The sequence below is a fragment of the Boleophthalmus pectinirostris genome, unplaced genomic scaffold, assembly GCF_026225935.1.
Source record: "Boleophthalmus pectinirostris isolate CB_2022bp ecotype Guang Dong unplaced genomic scaffold, ASM2622593v1 HiC_scaffold_7, whole genome shotgun sequence".
NCBI classification, from domain to species: Eukaryota; Metazoa; Chordata; class Actinopteri; order Gobiiformes; family Gobiidae; genus Boleophthalmus; species Boleophthalmus pectinirostris.
The window spans coordinates 24,675,161-24,695,035 of NW_026571473.1; the positions used below are offsets into that span (position 1 = coordinate 24,675,161).

The 19,875-nt window shown below is 37.5% G+C and overlaps 1 protein-coding gene across 1 annotated transcript; it reads left to right on the forward strand.

Moving 5' to 3' along the window:
* Positions 1–5,041: 5,041 nt before the first annotated feature.
* Positions 5,042–19,192, forward strand: gabrb3 (gamma-aminobutyric acid type A receptor subunit beta3). The gene is made up of 7 exons (XM_055164589.1): positions 5,042–5,262; positions 5,872–5,954; positions 6,914–7,051; positions 11,328–11,480; positions 15,688–15,932; positions 17,031–17,099; positions 18,839–19,192. Exons 1-7 carry the CDS (start codon positions 5,057–5,059, stop codon positions 19,190–19,192), a joined length of 1,248 nt encoding a protein of 415 aa, XP_055020564.1. The 5' UTR covers positions 5,042–5,056.
* Positions 19,193–19,875: the final 683 nt, after the last annotated feature.

Here is a 19,875-nt window from a genome sequence, read left to right on the forward strand (position 1 = left end):
AAGAGTTTAAAACCTCTTAGTACAGATGTTCTCCCGGGTTTACACTCAAGTGCAGCTATAACATCAGCCATTTTAAAAAACCCATCACCTCCGGCCCTGACTATGTACAAGGTAAGGAGAACTTCACCAGGATATTACTGCATTTCTCAATACACAGCAATATCTAGGTTTCACACTGTGCATTTGGCAGCAGTGGCTACTTGCAATCCAATATTATGATCATATAAGAGGAAGTATAAAATCAAGCTTTGGAAATCTGTCTCGCCGATGCGACCTAGAAAATATATTTTGGCTTTTTATGGGTCTAACTCTAATCTAATCCAAGGTTAAAACTGAATTTATACATGATAAACGTGGACTAACTATGGACTAAACCAGGTCCAAACTATATCTTCATCCATATACTTAGAAAACTGTTTTAAGGGCATTTATGTGAGCACAACTGTAGCTAATTGTAAAGTTAATTGAGTACTATCTAATCTCTTATCTTAATTGTGGCTCTCTCCCACCTAAGATAGAAGTAAAAGAGAGAATACACACAGGACATGTTCCTGAAATTCTTATGTACTTAAATCTCCACAGGCTGATATTTAGTTTTGGCCAACCACCTGCCTAAAGAAGAATAAAGCTTTAATTAAATATGAAGACATAGGCAAAAAAACAAAACAAAACAAAAAAAAAACAAACCGCTGTTTGTAGCAAATTTTAATTGCGTAATTTACTCAATACTCAATACTCAAAATTTGCCCTCCTTATTATTGTCCATGAAAAAAATCATATCAGTCAATCGGGAGTAGCTCAGTTGGTGTGAACATTGGTCCTCTGATCAGAAGGTTGGCGGTTCGAATCCTGCTCTCAACATAAACATCACTGGTTGAACGGTCAGGTCCACTGACCAGCAGTTTGGCGATGCAATTCCAGCTCCCATAGGTGAATGCTGTTGTTGTGTCCTTGGGCAAGACACTTAACCCACCTCGCCCCTAGTGTCTGCGTACACTGGTGTATGGATGTGTGGTGCTTTGAGTGCCTTGAAGGTGGAAAAGCGCTATATAAAAATGTGACCATTTACCAATCTCTAGTTGCTATGGCCATTAGAGGTTATTGCATTGATCCCTTGTGTCTGGACTCAGCAAAACAAGGCAAACATGCAGCTTATGGACCACTACAGCCCACAGTCGTTCAGCCTATTAGTCCAATCACCACAAATGAGAAATTATGGCACATGTATTTTAAAACTCATTTCACTATTTTAAATCTCCACTGAGCTTTTGTCTTGACTTTATCTTGTATTTAATAAATTAGAGGTGTTTTGTTACTGAAATTAATAATTTTAAAATTGTGTTTCCTTACTGTGAGTGGCTGCCTCAGCACAGATCTGACCTGTAACTTGGCCTAGTGGTATCTCCTGTTTATCTCCACTGAGATAGAAAGTTTAGTGCTATACTATGGAACAATCCAGGCAAAGTAATAAAAATCTCCAGAGAGACCTGTACATGGTGAACCCCCCTCTTGAAAAGCACCTTAACTTTAATACCAAAATTTATTAGGTATTTTGGAAAAATTAGTATTTTTTAAAAGACTAAATTTTAAAAAGTGATAAAGTATGGATTTATTATGAATCAGTACAATCCAGTTTGTTTAGCGGACAGCTGAGCCATATGTCTATATTTTGTTCTTTATATGAAACTAACAAGATGTTTGTTTAGCGTTAAATCTGAATGGCTGTTATCTTCTATAATACTCTAAACGTTGCCTCTTTTATGTTCAGTGAAACAGTGCACTTGAAGGCCACACTGGGTTACAGATACAGTCCTTTCTTCCTATAGAGGTGCTGCTTGAAAACTTGTAACAGGTTATGTGGGTGGATCCCAGGGCTGGAGTTATTAAATGCTTGGTTTGTAAAAAGTCAGTTTCTGAATCCTGGGGGAACACTTATCTGTCTGATGCAGCGATGAAAAGGCGTTTTGTTGCACGGGCGGCCTCTCAAAGTGCTATTCTTGTATTCCCCGCTGAGATCCCAGCGTTGTGTTGACGTCTGCACTTTGTGAGTGGCACACAGTTAAAACACGTCTCAGAGCAGGAGAGACTGAAGAAGACACTGAAAGTTCCCATGGGGCCTCATTTACTCTGTCCCAAATGGTGCACGTGGGACCTGGCAACAACAACTGCACCCATCATCTCTACCTGAGGTTTAGAGGAGAGAAACAAGTGAAGGATTTGGCAACATCTTGAATGTTTGGCTTCAGTGAGCATAGCATGACATACAATTACAAACTAAATACACCTAACACAAAGTCACCTGGGCATTAAAAAATACTTTCATGTTATCCACATCATGCATTCATGTTATAAGTCATTTGCAAACTATTCATGATTTTTTACTGATGTTAATTAGCTTTTATTAATTAGTCCTTGGATATTAACCCTAGTGTAATATTTAACGTCTGGTTGTCTAATACATAAACTCATGTGCATTCCTCCCATCATTCAAAAGAAGACACGGTGGTGCAGATAGGTGCTAAATTGGCCATGCAAAATGCCTACACAGCTAAAATGGTGGCACAGGTTAGGGCGATGTGGAAATAGATTTCCAAAGCTGAAGATGTTTTTTAGACTTTCCAAGACCATGTAGGATCTGAAGGTCTGTGTGCTCTAGACAAGGAGGTGGCTCTGTGGTGGAGAGGGTGATTCACTCACGTTCTGGAAATATCCTGTATTTTTTTGTATATAAAACGAGGTGGTGATGCTTTTGTTTATGTGGAGTTTTTAAAGTTTTTTTCAATGCACCAGTAAAAGGAATATTTTATTTGAATCTGGGGTTACTGATGGATCATGGAATTTGAAATACCTTACATACCTTATTTTGGCCTCAATGTTTCAATCTTTTTAAAAATATCTTTTATTCCAGAAAGTACGGCCAGTCTTATTCTCCTCCAATATACTAAATGCAGAATGCTTTTTAGCACAAAGAAAAGCCTGCATACTCTGATTGTACTATTTAAATTATTTATAAACAATCAATATTAGATTACATTAGTCAGTAACTTTGTGCGCTTTTTTTCATTTGGACTCAAAACCAAGCTCTTTGTTCCTTTCCCTACAGCCCACCAATGTACAGTAGCAAGTGTTAGAAAATAAAAGTACTTTTTATTCCTTATCAAGTCAGCAGTTTGTTGCGGCAGGACCCACAGGGATCTATGGTGACAATTAGTTTGGTGTTGAAACAGTAGGTATTGATTTTGTGTCTGATTCCTGGCCTTTTTGAACACTTTATAATGAATATGCGATGCACCAGAGGGCTGAGATGTAGGCATTTTCAGTGGAGCCAAGTTTGTGTTTATTTCCTGTTTATTTATTTAAGAGAGCATTAGTCAGCAGAACGGGGAGCCTGCTAAGCCATTATAAAGGGAGAAAGCTTTTGTGTTCTTCTGATGGAGCCACTCAAAGTCACTGGGAATGAATTATTGACAGCACAATGATACGCTTTGTCAATAGACTCTTAAAGAAATTATATTTTTAAAGAAGTTTGGTGACAACTGGTAAGAAGAGTATAGGACCAATTTGTACCTTTTCTAATAATAACAGTATAATTTAATAATACTATTCTTATAAATAAATATGATTACACAAATATGATATGGTTATTTGTACAAATCTATACTTCTGACAAGGAAATACTAAAGTGGAGGCATTTCAAATGTATCAGTCAACGATTGTTTGGTGCTTAATAGTCACTCAATATTTCACACGTCTGTTAGATTTGAATATACAATTTTTAGCACAATAATTAATAAATGTATGTCTCTAAAATTATTGCTGCCTGTCATATGAAAATATCAACTTTTAAACCTGTAGATAATCTGAATAAAAGGCAAAGGTCAACAGTGATTTTCTAACAAAGCTCATTTTTTTTGTTAACGGTTCACTATTTAACTTGAGATGTTACTGATTTGCCTGGAATGTTCGTCACTATGGCATTAAATGTAACCATCTTGCATTTAATCAACTACTGGTGTATTTATTGCTGAGAAAAAATGACTTGAAACACCTGCATTTTTACTGTCAGTGGGGCGCCGCTTCATAGATCTGACTTATAACTTGGCCTAGTGGCATCGCCTGCTTGTTTCTATGGTGATAAATATGTTTAATGTCATACTGTAGAATATTCCAGGCACAGCAGTAAAAGCTCCATGGAAACAAGCAGGTGATGGACCCTTCACCAGAAAAGTTACATAGTGCACCTTTAAATTTCTAATGCAGTTATATTGTTTACATTGTCAACAGTCTTACAAGCAGTGTTTTTCCATTGAACCAGTCCAAATGAACCACCTTCATATTTCTTTTTCTTGTAGCGGTATTTGCTCAAAGTGATACATGGTTTTGATGCTGTGCCGGCAGTAAAGGAAATCTATATTCTTGATGCTAGTGCCAGTCGTGTTGGCTGAAGACAGCTCTGAAATACGGATGCTCTGGGCAGACTGATGGAGATCACAGTTGTTTGACAATTCTATAAATATCAACTTTTAAAAAATATCCCGACTCAGCTCTGGGCGGTAGACTGATCTCAATGACCCCTGAAAAAAGGGCTGTTTTAGCTTTAAGGGATTTTTGGTGTTAAAAGGTATTTGGTGTATTACCTCAGGATGGTTATTGGCTAAAGAAAGATGAGTGGTATATTCACAGACTGCCAGAAGCAGTACCTTTCTAAAACCCATGCATAGAGACTGTAGCCACATCTTTAAACCAGCACTTTTTGTCCTTTTTGTTTATTATTTTTCAGTATACAATAACATTTATTATGCATACATACATGCATAATTTTTTTATATTTAATTTCCATCTGTGTATTTTGTGCCATTGTGGTCCAATACCTTTATATGACTACATAGGATAAAACAGATAAAACAAGCACATATGAACCCATTGTTTTCACATTATACACAATAGAACAGTGTTTTCTGTGGTTTAACACACTATGATAGATAACAGCAATGGTATAAAAATCACTCTCTCATGTTTCTGTATCTGCTCTCTCCTCCAGGACTACACGCTGACCATGTACTTCCAGCAGTACTGGAGAGATAAGAGGCTGGCGTACGCCGGCATCCCTCTGAACCTTACCCTGGATAACAGAGTGGCCGACCAGCTCTGGGTCCCAGACACATACTTCCTCAACGATAAGAAGTCCTTTGTTCATGGAGTCACAGTGAAAAACCGCATGATCCGCCTGCACCCCGATGGGACAGTCCTGTACGGGCTCAGGTAAGGACTCTTAAGCACTGAGGGATCGCCAAGCTCTTCTCTAAAGGCAGAAAATACTAAGATCGATGGTGAAGTACAAACTGTCATAGGTCTGAGTTAAATTAAGGTCTGAAGTTAAGTTAAGGTTAATTTCATTGGATAGTCTAAAGGTGGTGGTCCGATCTGTGGAGACTGTACTCAGAAAGAATGGATGTATGCATTTTTTGAGCAATAAAAATATCTGCAATTGAATTAATGCAAGATAGTACAATTTAATGCCATTCTGTGGAACACTCCAGGTAAAGCATTAACACCTCCATGACCACGGAAACAAGCAGGTGGTGGGCTCCCACAAGAAAAGCTGAATAATGCACATTTAACACTTCTTCCAACCAGTTGTCATTCTCTGCTTTCTTTCCTAAAAAAAAAAGTTAAACCAATCTGCTGGAATAATGGCTCTCATTTCACAAGAGTGTAGCAGCTTCTCAAAATCCTGAAAGTGCTATTAGTGGTAACTGTGAGTGCCTTTTAGAGCTATTAATAATGTTTTTGTATTTCTCAAAGATTTCTATATTTTCTTTTTGAGCAGCATTTTAGTGAGCATAAAACATGGTGTTTTTTGTCATTTAGGATCACGACGACAGCAGCCTGTATGATGGACCTACGGCGATACCCACTGGACGAACAAAACTGCACTCTAGAAATAGAGAGTTGTAAGTTTAACCCTTGTATTGCTTCTTTAGTCAGAACTCTATTTTGAATATTGTTCAATTATAACGAGACATTGTATTTGTACATGTAAGTACATAAGCATAAGAATACACATGGAATATAAGATTCCTAAACTATGCTGCATGAGTCTTGTTGAGCCATGACCCAGGCCGCTGTCTTGAACCTCATTAAAATACACTGCACATCTCCGCTTTTTCATCAGTTAAGTATGAAAAGTGATTGTCATAAAAAACTTCTCACACTCGTCATGTCTCCAGCTCAGAAAGGGCCCTGGCTTCTGAACTGCCTTAGGATTTATTAAGCTGTCGGGGCCGATGAGATTGCTCACCGTTAGGAGCCACTGTCTCTGCCCTGTTGGGAGCGCACACGGACTCCCAGAGCAGCCGTAATGATCAGCTCTCCTTCATCAGGGCCCTGGCTCGGCTGGCTTGGTCCTCGCCATAAAACCATCAACGCTTATGGATCCACGTGGTCGCAGTCTGTCTGGATACAGCGACACACAACTCGCCCAGATTTACTCCCCATGCAATCAGCACTTAACAATGATTCATGGGGCTTACTGTAAATCAGATGCAGCTATTAAGCAACTAGAGATTTCACTCAAGCAAATAAAATTCTTTATATCAAAATAGATATTGAAAAATTCATATATTGGTTGTTTTTAAATCAGATGGTTATGATGTTCCACGCACTGGAGTGTAGGGGAAGTTTGCACTTGTTACGGGTGCCATTTTTGAGGATTTACCAATCCACAAGTGAAAGCACACATTAGTGATTACACATACACACACGCACGCACACGTGTGATGCTCAGAGTGATGAAAATTTAGAAACATTGGCAAGTACATTAAACCTTTGTATGGAAAGAATTTAAATAGCTCGATTTAGTTTTGGTCTGGGTCAAAATGTTCTCACTATGTCTTGTTGTCTGCAATTTCAGACGGATACACCACTGATGACATTGAGTTTTACTGGAAAGGAGGAGAGACCGCTGTGACCGGAGTGACCAGGATTGAGCTGCCTCAGTTCTCCATCGTTGACTACAAACTAGTGTCCAGAAATGTGGTATTTTCTACAGGTAACTTCACGGCAGATCAGGTGTCAGAAAATGGAGGAGGTCACTAGCGGTCAAATACAGGTCAAGAGCATCTCTGACCATCACCAAAATCAAAACTATAGACCAGGGGTATCAAACTAACTGTGTAATAATAGTTTTGCTTAAAAATTAAATCCAGAATAAGCATAATATAATATTTTAAATAAATAATGTCTCTATAGTCTATCTGTAGCCGGTGGGCCAGCAGCAATGCATATTTGACAAGATCTCGTGGGCCAAATATAATTATATCATGGGCCAAATTTGGTCCCTGGGCCTGAGTTTGACATGCCTTCTATGGACACACTGAGTAAATTTGCATGGCCAGTATGAATTAGATAACTAGAATAAATTGGGATAATATCAAATAATTGAGCTTAAAATTTTATTTATTTATTTATTTCATAAAGCATAAAAAGACATCAACAGTGTCACATCAAACACACAAGAAATGAATGAAAAGGAGCAGAAAGAAGAAAAAATCTTATGTTATCTGCCCCCCTTTCCTTTTTCAAGACAAAACATCAACACTGATCTTCACTAAACATTCCATATTAGTTCAGGCACAATTACTGATCAATTGCAAACAGTAAATCTTCATTATTATACACAACTTAGTTTTCTTTTTCATACAGACACAGTGCATTCGATTTTATATGTTTTTAAATGTCATCATTGTACTTGATTCTTTTATTTCTTTGTCAAGACTATTCCATAAGTGAACTCCTTTCACAGCGACACTTCTCTCCATAACCTTTGTTCTGAATCTGGGTTTTTTAAACATGTAGGTTCCTTTTAAATTGTAGTGGCTTGTTCTCATCTCAAACAGTTTTTGAATATTTACAGGTAATAAATTACACTTTGCTTTATACATGACTTTGAGGATACTTAAGTGAACAATATCCTGCATTTTCAACACTTTAAGTTGAACAAATATTGGGTTGGATGGCTCTCTACAATGACTGCTGGTGATAATTCTCAAGGCCCTTTTTTGTAAAATAAATAAAGGTTGTAGGTAAGTTTTGCATGTTGAACCCCAAATTTCCACACAGTACATCAGATATGGTACAATTATAGAGTTATACAAAGTTAATAATGCTGTACTATTTAGTGAGAGCTTTATTTTATGCAGAACAGCAGTGGCTTTGGAAATGTTGCCTTTGTGTAAAATACCAAAAAAATAAATAAATCACATCATCAAAAACACTTGGTTACATTAATTAATCATTGCATTTATATAGTGCCTTTCAAGATACTCAAAGCGCTTTACACTTCATTGTTCATTTACTCAACACTCAGTGGTGGTAAGCTACTATTGTAGCCACAGCTGCCCTGGGGCAGACTGACGGAAGCAAAGCTGCCAATCCCCCACCATCACTCACGCACACACCATGTACTGACATACATGTCACTTTATCAGTGAGTTAAGTTTATATTTGGAAAGTAAAGTGCAATGAATTTTAAAACAACTTTTTCATGTTTGTCTCGCCACATTAGTATGCCCTTTTCGTATAATTTTCCTGTCAAAGTCTGCACAGGTGTGAACTATCAGAAAAAGATCAGATTACTCACATCAGATGCAACTGTTTACCTGACATTTGAATAATCTGATTATTCCAGAAATGGGATAATAATGAGACTTTTGGTGTGCATGTAAACATGAAGACGACCTGAGAATGCACACTAAAGCTCACTGGCTGACTGACTTTCAAATCAAAATCATTATAGTATATTTTATAAAAGCTGGAGATGCAAGCCCCCCAGTCATCTTCATGTGCACATAGTCTTTTTTGTAATTACAGGATTTTACATCACGCTCCCCTCTTAGCCCTACAACTCTGCAAGTCAGAATAATAACAAAGCAACAATTACTCCTGTGTTTCTGTGAGCAGTATAAAAGAATAGGGGGAGAAAGCGGGGGGCATTCTTAGTGTTTGTGAAGCATCAACAGCATAAATTATTCTGCTCTTAAACAAAAACAATAAAAAACAATGGCGATTCCCAAAGCGGAATTAATGCCAGCTAGATGTGGGTCTGTGGAGAGGCGCTTACAGCTCATTAGTGTCAGGGTCAAATGTTGATACAAATAAAGTCCGAAGAGTCCACACAGCTGGGAGCTCTGCCAGCGAGACGAATAGTAAGGAATAATAATATCTACGCGCAATGCAATATAATGTAAGAAGTAAGAATTTCTGTTTGGTTTACATGGGAGCTGTATTAAATCACACATGAATATGCAGTTTACTTACACAAGTTTTGACCTAAATGACAGGCAGAAATTATGGTTAAGATTGCACAGGGCCAATATACTAAAAATATAAAAAAGAAAATTATACAACTCATAGTAACAAAGCACTGCGTTTTAGCTGAACTGTGATTTTGATCAGCTATTTAGTTTGAAATGGATTACATGATGAAGTGGTCAAATGACATTTTAATGGCTGTAGTAAAGTAAAATTGAGAGCCTTCTTTCAGTCTATCAGTCTATCTTTACAGCTGTGTCTACAGAAGGAGCTTACGACCGAGTCAGTCCACCTCAGTTCATCCAATGAGTTAAACCCTACTTTGTCAAATTTTGATGAAACTTGGTATATAGGTAACTCATACCCAGAAAAGTCAAAATTTAAAATTTTAGTTTGATTGGACCAATGGTTTCCGAGATTTCATTTTTTCACTTTTTTGTGTGGTCACCGAATTTCAAATTGCATTTACTCAGCAACTACTGGTCCGATACCAAAAACCAAGGTATCTCTGGAAAAAGAACATCATAAGGAATCCAAATCTGGCATTTTTGCATTTGAGTAATTTTGAGTTGAAGTACCTTTTGACCTATATTTTGACCTTGAAATTGACAATAAGGGACACATCCGCCCTCAATGACACCAACAGAAAAAGTGAAGCCCTATACGTCTACTACAACATACAAAAAAATCTGGAGGGGTTTTCTTTTTATTTTCACACAATTTTACCTAGAAGTTGACTTACCCCCATCTTAAGACATGCAAGACAAGATTTGGATTCCTTACAATTTCCTCTTTCCAGAGTTACCTTGGTTTTTGATATCGGACCAGTAGTTGTTGGGTAAATGCAATTTGAAACTCAGCGACCACGCAAAAAAGTGAAAATATGAAATTGTGATATCTCATAAACTGTGACTCCGATCATGCTAAATTTTGAGATTTTGGCATTCTTGGCTATGACTTACCCATACACCAATTGTCTTTTCAATTGAACAATGTGAGGTTTCAAAGTGCTATTTTTGGGTGAACTGAGGTGGAATGACCTGACCATGAAGTGTATGAATTAAATAATGCAAAATGTCTGTGTGTCTAAAAAAGCACGGCACCTATAGCATTGTTATTATTAGTTGCATTGTTTGCCTAAGATGAGTTTGTTTGCTTGTTTTTTAATATGTTAAAAACAATGAGGCAAACTGACCCTGGCAGCAGCAGCACACTGTTACATCAGAATTTGAACATGTTTTATTTATCAGACGCAGCATGTACCAGCACTGCTGCATGTCCACAGGCACAGTCATTTGTTCATATGGCGTTTTTCTAATACAGTTTGCGTAGAGATTTAACTCTGGAGCGACTTGTTTGCCAATGATGAGCTCAAGGCCAGATTTCATCAAAAGATTTCAGCCTGACCCACACGTGCCTGTTTCCATGGAGACTAAATCTGTAGAGGGTCTGATTGTTGGGACAAAACAAAGAGCACAACTTTTTTGTTAAAAGTGTTTAGTTCATTTGTTTAAAAAAACATGTAAAAACCTGTGAAGAAAGCAAAGAAAATTGGCTTAACCCAGGCATAAGACTAAAAGATGCTGGGAATACAGAATCCAACATTTTCCACAGGTAACATCGTCACAAAATGAAGGAGGTCACTCGTGTTCAAATACAGTTTCAATACCAGGTCAAGAGCCTCTCCGACGATCTCTAAAATCTAAACTATAGCAACACACTGGGTACATTTACATGACCAGTAAAAATTTGTTATAGAGTTACTAGAATTAATTGATATAAAATCCAATAATTAGAACAGATTTTTGGTGTGCATTTAAAAGTACAAAAGAAATCTCATCATCTTATCAGTAAATTTGTGAATTTTAGAGTAACTTTTGTATTTAGAAGATAAATGCAATTTTAAAACAACTTTATTTTTTATGTGATACCCATTTATATCTTACAGTGATGACAAACTTATGAATGGGAGTGATTTTGTAACATTACCTGAGCCTGTCTCTTATGTGTTGCAGGTGCCTACCCACGACTGTCTCTGAGCTTCAAACTGAAACGAAACATTGGCTACTTCATCTTACAGACGTACATGCCCTCCATCCTCATCACCATTCTGTCCTGGGTGTCCTTCTGGATAAACTACGACGCTTCGGCCGCTAGAGTAGCTTTAGGTATTGTATGATGTCTATTTATCTGCTAACCAACCGAACAAATATCAACAGCATTGGTCAAGGGTTAGTTTCATTTTTTTCTGGTGGTTTCTGGTGGAGGGTCCGTCAGATGCTTTTCTCCGCCGAGGTGTTATTGCTTTGCCTGGAATGTTTCACAGTATGGCATTAAACCTTTCTATCTTCATGGAGACCAAGCCAGACCAAGTTAAATGTCAGATCTGTGGAGAGGTAACCCCACTCATAATCAGAATGCCTGTTTTTGTAGATAATTTTGAGCTATAAAACTAGCCTGATTCATCAGCCGGTTTCACTTCATGGAAACCGTCTGATCTCGCAGCATTAGAATTCACTTGCTTAACAGTAGGCGGGTACTTTTTTTTGTTTATTTATCGCTGCTATTTGGTGACATATGTAATGCACCACTAACAGGGCTAATTGGTATATTGAGCTTTTCCCATATCCCTTAGGAAAAAGGGCAACGTCTTTCCCCTTGATAAAATTCACTGGCTTATTATCCTTGAGCTCGGGAATCGATGTCAACACAAAATGTATGGCTCTTCGCTGATTGGCTGGTGCCCGGACTTGCACTTCCAGGGTTCTTGTAAACCTTCTAGTGTTTTCCAATTCCTGACCTAGTCGCTGGAGAGAAATGAAATTGAGTGGAGGCACTAGGTGGTGCCAGCCTGGCAACTATAAAACCACTTGGAACTGAATAAATGTAAGGCAGAGCTGCTTAATGTCATACTATAGAACATTCCAGGCAAAGGAATGACATCTCTCTAGAAACCCCTAACCAAAAAGTTTCACAGTGCACCTTTAATGCAATTCTTGTTTACAATAAAATAGCGCAGGAGCACTGGGAGATCTTGTTTACTGTAATGTAGCCTGGACAGAGACATCCTAGTTACTCCTGACAGGAACACCAAATCTGACCTTTCTTTTATTTTTTTCTATCCTATTCCAAGAGCAATACAAATACCATCCTAAGTGCACACGATTATGGGTTACTGAAGATGGTTGTAATAAAGGTAATTTGTTTAGGAGTACCAATTAGGTCTAAAAATAGCCAGCGAGGGGTGGGGCATTTGGGGAATCCTGTACACATTCCAATAACATTGCAATGGATAAATATTAGATTATTCTGACCGAGGCTGAGAGACAGGGTTGTTAGTATTGAAGCATGCACACTGTGATGTAATTTGATGCTTGCCTGTGGGAACAAATCAACCATAAGACCTGGTTTAACTCTGGGATATGGACTAAGATGAACCCTGCCAATCCATTGCTCATATAATGAATACCCAAGTGTATTCTGTGTGTATAAAATTCAAGTTATTGTTCTAAAGAGATACACTTTTATGTCAGATGCAAGTGAAAAATATGCCAGCAAGCAAAAGAAAAATAAAATATACATTCATTTGTACATTATTTAACACCAATTTTCAATGTCTGTATTTTTTCCAAATGAGTGGGTATTCTAAAACAAGTATTCACAAAAATGGCAGCAACTGTGCAATTTTCCTGGTCATGCTGGGGCTGCTGCTAGCTTTGTTATTTAAAATTTCTCTTTTGCACTAGTAAATGTAATGAGGGCTTGATTACCATAGTTAATGTTGACTTGATGTGCTTTCCGCAGGCACAACAATTAAGTAAATATGTTTCCTTTTTTTCTGAAATGAATGGAGCTAAATAAATGAAATGAAACTACAGTAAAATAGCACACAATGGGCATTTAAAGGGCCCATATTACTACTGCTTCATGAAATCGCAATGTGCATCAGAGTGTTTTGAGGTTTGGAGATGTAGACAGTAATACACCAAGACTACTCAGACATGTATGAATGAAACAAAACACAACTCCAGATATGTTTTTAATAAAGTAACAACACTATAACATGGCTTAAAGCTCACATGAGTCAATTTCAAATAATATAGGACCTTTAAAGCTTTGGCAATCACTTCTGTTTAAAAGCATTCACACTCTCTATCAGTCATTAATCTAATTTGATAAATTGCTATAGGTTTCTTTATGATGTAATGGGGGAAGAGTATCCTGCCTAAAACTGAATTTGCACAGATTTGCCCTTATGGAAAATGCCCTAATACAGAGAGGAAATGTTCTAGACAATAATGACATGAGTAATGGTGTATGGAAAAGACCAATGAGGAGATTTATGGATAATGTGAAGTTAGTACAAGTTTAAAATATAAAGAATAATCTTAGATTGAAATATATTATTCACTTTAGACTGGAGTAAATTAACCCAGTATTTACCTATTGCCTATTACCTGTTCTTGAATGTAATGAAAGCAGGTATCACTCAATTGTAAGCACTGTGCCAATGTCAGTTTTACCAATACTTACATATACTATATCAAAATATACTCATATACTCTGCCTCTATCTTGGTTAAGCAGTAAAGTCCCATGAAGGTTTAGCTATTGCCTAAAGCATGTACACAGTTCAAATGCAGTTTATATTGTACTTGCTGCAACTATTTTGAGAAACTCATACCATTGCTACACTGAAATCAATGCCATGTAACCACACTACCCTGACACTCCTACTCTCTCTTCTCTCACTCCTTCTCTCTTTCTCCCTCTATCTCCATGTCTTCCATTCTCTCAAGTATGAAGTTCAAGATTAATCATATGAGGCAGTACCGACAGATGTACTGTAAACTAGATGCAGATCGGTAAAACGCACAACCAGCACAGTGCAGTTATTGTCGATGGAGCATATTACTGAGAGAATGACTTCACTCTTGTTTATTTATTTGCGATATATGCTGAGTGTGTTGGCTACAAGAGCTGTAAACCAGGGCCCATTTTCTGCTTAGCAAAGCGGAGTTAATCTGACAAGTCCTCCGCTGTGAGATATCCATCTACTTCTGAAGGATTTGACTTGTTTACTTGTGATTGAAAAATACAACGCATTTAAAGATCCGGTCCTTGTTGGAATTATTCTTTTAAATGGCACTGTATTTGAAATCTATTGAGGACAATATAGTCTAAATCAGAGTGTAATGTTATAGTCTGCAAAATGCCAATCTATTCAAACCATCAAATATTCATATGAATAATCTATCAAGGGCTGAAATTGAGATTTTAGCATTTCATGAAATATAATTGCTCATTTTGACTCTGGTGATTGCAATACGTGATGGATTATATATTTTATTTCCAAAAGATTTTAATAGTGCATCACTTGTCCCAACCTAACCTGTTTTAATATAGTTAATAGCAACAGCGTATCTCAAAGTGGTTGGGACACATTTAACAAAATTAATTACTTTTGAACTGTGAACCAATCACGGTGAGGTGGGAACTCTCAGGAGAAGCAGATAGCTTTAATTACCTCTTAAAGGTGATATATACTGTAAGGTCCTTAATGACTCATGATATTATCCCATTGACCATAACCCTTTTCATTAAATTGTTAAAACAAACTCCAGTGATTCACTTTGCTTGGTTTCCTTATCAGTCGTTTTATTCGTTCACACAGCGTCTACAGACCTTGAATTGTCTGAGCCAATGTCCAGTAAATAACACGGGACTTATATGAGAGCGACTGGGGTCCACTCCCAGCTGACACTTCCACATATCATCGCGGCGACCTTGGATACGTGTTGACACAGACTGCACTAAACCACTGTTTGTAGCTTCATGTCATCTTTCACATAGGATCAGGCTGAAAACAGGGAACAAAACCATTACTATTAGCCCAAGAGACCTGTGTAATATTTATATAAGGATTATCATTTTATTACTGTGGACATTTGACCACTGCACTGATATGAACCATGTCACATATTTACAGTGAATAGCAAAATAGTATTGCTATGCCCTCAGTGTAGTAAAAATCTGCTTTTTAACTTTATAACTATACACCGTGTTCACTCTATTTGGAAAAAAATCCAAAATCAAAAAGGAAATCCAGAAATGTTGAACCTTATCATTATCATTATTTTGGGGGGGATTGGGTCTGCATGTACCATATTATACATTTTTAATAACTGACAACAATGATCTTTGGGACCGAATAATGCTACCACTACTCTGAGCCAAACCTCATTAACAAGCTAACAAGCACATGCTTTTTAAAATAGTCATAACAAATGTAACAAAATTTGTTAATTACAACAAAGATGAAAGTTAAAACTATTGTAACCGTTTGCTTAATCAAATTTGCATGTCTGTTTTGCAGGTATCACCACTGTGCTGACCATGACCACCATTAACACACATTTGAGGGAGACTCTTCCCAAGATCCCCTATGTTAAAGCCATAGACATGTACCTGATGGGCTGCTTCGTCTTCGTCTTCCTGGCGCTGCTTGAATACGCATTTGTCAACTACATCTTCTTTGGACGTGGCCCCCAGATGCAGAAGAAACTGGCTGAGCGGGCGCAAAAGGCCAATAATGACCGCAATAAATTTGACAGACCCAAGGTGAGACTCATTTCTAATACGCAGGGAGGTGGCGTGACAAGAAATATATGAGGTTGTAAAGTCCTGAAAATGTGCCTACATGGTTTAGGGAAAAGAGGGCAAGAAATCATCTTTACCTAATGACATATTGAAGAGGAGGTTGTCCCTTTTCGATTGACTGTAAAGTTGTTATTCTGTATGAAGGAAAGACTAGCGGTAACAACATAATAAGCAGCTACATATGTTGAGACTCCCACACTGTTAGAAAAAAATACAATACTGGGAAAAAGTTTTTTTGCTGAAAAAGTTTGGCTGATTCCTAATTTGAATATTCATTTTTTTGAAAGAGTAAATGAGTAAAGTATACTGTACTAACTATGATATTTTGATAATATCATAATCTTTAAGATTATTTAAATGACAAGCAAACCACAAATTCTGATGTGAGAAATAGAGATATATCGGTTGGCTGATATATCGGGCCAATATTTGCTCTTTTTACCGTATCAGCCTTAAATCTCAAGCAGAGGCCCATATTTTGTTTTGGCTAACCTGCTGCCAAAATAATAAACATGCAGCTTCATTGAACATTTTAATGTGACATGATGACTGTATGTGTGTTTTACACATACACAGATCCCCTATAAGTTTGTGGTTAAAAAAAGGGCTGTGGGGAAATTTGGGGAAAATAATAAAAACTGACAATACATATTGGCCCAAAAATATTGACAGACCTTATCGATCATTGCCTTCTCTAGATTCTAAACAGTCGGTATCTGCATCGACCATGAAAAAACCCATATTGGTCAGTCTCTACTGAGAAATCAGAGTGACTATGATCAGAAAGAAAACTGATCTGAACTGTCATTTTAAAAGTTTTATAATTCCAAAAATCTGATAATCTAACCATATCTAACTATAGCCACTGACAACACTCACATGTACATGGTAATAACCTTAAAATTCTATGCGTAATGTGTCTAAAATGTAACAGTAGCACAGTATTTTTTCTGTTTATAATTTATTCAAATGTATGGATCATTTTGTTGCCCCCATATGACAAATGTATTTGGTAAATCCAAAACAAAAGTCTTCATGAATGTTCTCTCCTCTGGCCAGTCGTCTGTGGATTCAGGTAACTGCAGGAAACAGTCCAATCAGTTTGAGGGTCGGCGTCACTCTCGAGGGGTGAGTTCAGTGCTGCCACTGTGTGAAACTCAACTAAAACTTTGTCTCCTGTACAAAGTTTTACTAAGCGAAAACCTGCTTAATCTCACCCTGAACTAAACCAGCCTTGCTTTCCTGTGAAACACTGACACCTCTCCTCTTGTTCTTCACCTTGTCATGCTATTGTCACTGTGGTTTTCCAATTAACACATCTTCAGCATCTTTTGCTACTTGAACAGAAACAATAAGAGAATGTGCTGCAAAATGGATTAAGGGCTTTTGAATTGTTATAAAGGTCCTGAAAATTCATTTGAACTAGAAATGAAAGAAAGAAATAGCTGCAGTGTATTAGATGAGACTTAGGTGAGATTTACTCCTCATCAGAAACAGATCATCAAGTATCAAAATCAGATTCTAATATGAAAACTAGTATCAAAACTAGATGCTCATTCAATTAAGTAGCAATACTGGAAATAAAATAAAATATAAATAGAACAAAATTGGACATTTCCTGAATAGTTTTACAATGGTCTTGATCTTTATCAGAACAAGTACAAACCACATTGTAAAATAAAGTAAAATTAATAGAACTACTATTGTTTTGCGTTATTCTTTTGTATCAAAATCAAGTTTGAAATGTTTGTATTAGAACAACACTAATCTGCTTACATCTGCAGCACTGCTTCTCTCTTCTCTCATTTTGTATAGAATTCTCTTTATAGCAACTATGGCTTGGAGTTTGTTTCCAGACACAGATTATTTTCATAAATACTGCAGAAAATATCAAGTTTAAAGGTGCACTATGTAACCCCCCTCCAAAAACACACAGAGTCTGGGCAGGTCCAAAATAAGTGAGAGGTGGTTTCATTTTTCAGTTCGCAAAATGTACAGTTTGTGTCCATTGCCCTTCTAAAATAATTCTTGAGCAGATAACAGCGATGTAGAAGTTTGTAGCAGATTTCTCTTTGCCTGTTGGTATTGAGATATTTGTGAGGTAATGTCCAGACATTTTTCCATGGAATATTGTCAACAGAGTCCGGCTGCTAACAGCACACAAGTAGGGCTCCGTTTGGGAGGTGGACTTGTGGTGATAGTCGCTCTTTTTCCGTGGCGACTCATTATAAGGCAAGTTTAATTGAAGATGAAGCCAAATAAGTTCCTTTTGAAAAGTTTTTCTAAGTTTGGTGTGCAGCGTCTTCACTCACGCCTGAAGCTGCCATTTTCAGGTGTGGCCCTGTCCTGCTACTTCCTCAATTTAGGCTCCTGGCACCACTAATGACATCACTCTGTTGCAGCCAGTGACATTGCGGCAGAAGTAACCCTGTTGTCATATCCCTGAATACATCTCAGAACGTCTGATACAGATGTGAACTAAAATGTATTAAATTAATACTATTGAGTTTGGAAAAATATCAGAATAACTGTATATTTTTGTTTATTCAAATAAAATGGCAAATATTGGACCATTTTGTCTTCCCCAAATATTGGTTGTGACATGTCCCGACTGTTCCTATGCAAACCTACGCCCTTGTATTCAGGTATTTTTAAGCTATAAAACCACCTGAAATTCTGTAATTCAATAAATGTAAGGTAAAGCTGTCCAGGCAGAGCAATGACCTTTCCATAGAAATAAGCATGTGACAGATCCCCAACCAAAAAGTTACATGGTGCACCTTTAAAAGTCTGTACAATACATCTTCATCCTGAAAAAAAACTAAACCCAAGACGCTTCTTAACCTGCTCTGTGTCTGTATCGTCAGGTGGACTCCCAGGGAAACATCCTCCTCACCACTTTAGAGATCCACAACGAGGTGGGCACCAACGAGATCACCACCACCACCCTGAGTGACACCCATAACTCCTCCTCCATGATCTTTGACAACGTGGGCGGGGTCCAGTACAGGAGGCCCAGCTCAGCACGGGAGTCGGGGAGGCACAGTTTGGACAGGAACGCACACCTAAAGAGGACGAGACTGCGAAGACGCTCGTCCCAACTCAAGATCAAAATCCCAGATCTGACCGATGTAAATGCCATAGACAGGTGGTCGCGGATTATCTTCCCTTTCACATTTTCTTTATTCAACCTCATCTACTGGCTCTATTACGTCAACTAAACATTGTCTGATGTTTTAAAGACACTTTTTTAAGTCAGAGAGAGGAGACTGTGATGAAAAAGACCTCACTGGCCAATGGGGAATCTCCAGGGTTTTGACAGACGTTCAAAAGACATTCTTGTAAATGACTGCTGACTGTTGGAACTCCCATTAAGACATTTTTTGAGTTAAACAAAAGCCAGATCTGAAGTGATACAGACATTGATATTATTTAAAATGATCTTTTTGCGATATGGTCTGATGACGCACATAGGCAAATCTACCGGCGTGAGCAGACTACGGTGGCCCTGCAGGACAAGTTACAGCAATCAAAAATCATTATAGTTTTTTTTTTTCTTTCTTTTTACATCTATCTAGTCCTAGTATGGTCAAACATTTAATCTTCTCTAATAGCCATAGCTGTCCTGTGGCAGACTGATGGAAACATGGCGACCATTTTGTGCCAATAAGCAACAACAGGCAGTACGAAATGCAAAAGTAGCATTCAAACATCTAATTTATCAAATGTGCAAATGTGTTTGTGATTAGAACCTTCTGTTTACTTTTTTATTGAAAACCAGAGAGTTTTTATTACCAACCAACCATTTTTTTAATATTATATCAATATCATTTTTACCAATTATTTTTTGTGATTTTCTTTATTGTTTTTTGTCCAATCTGATCTGCTGTTATAGCTTGACCAC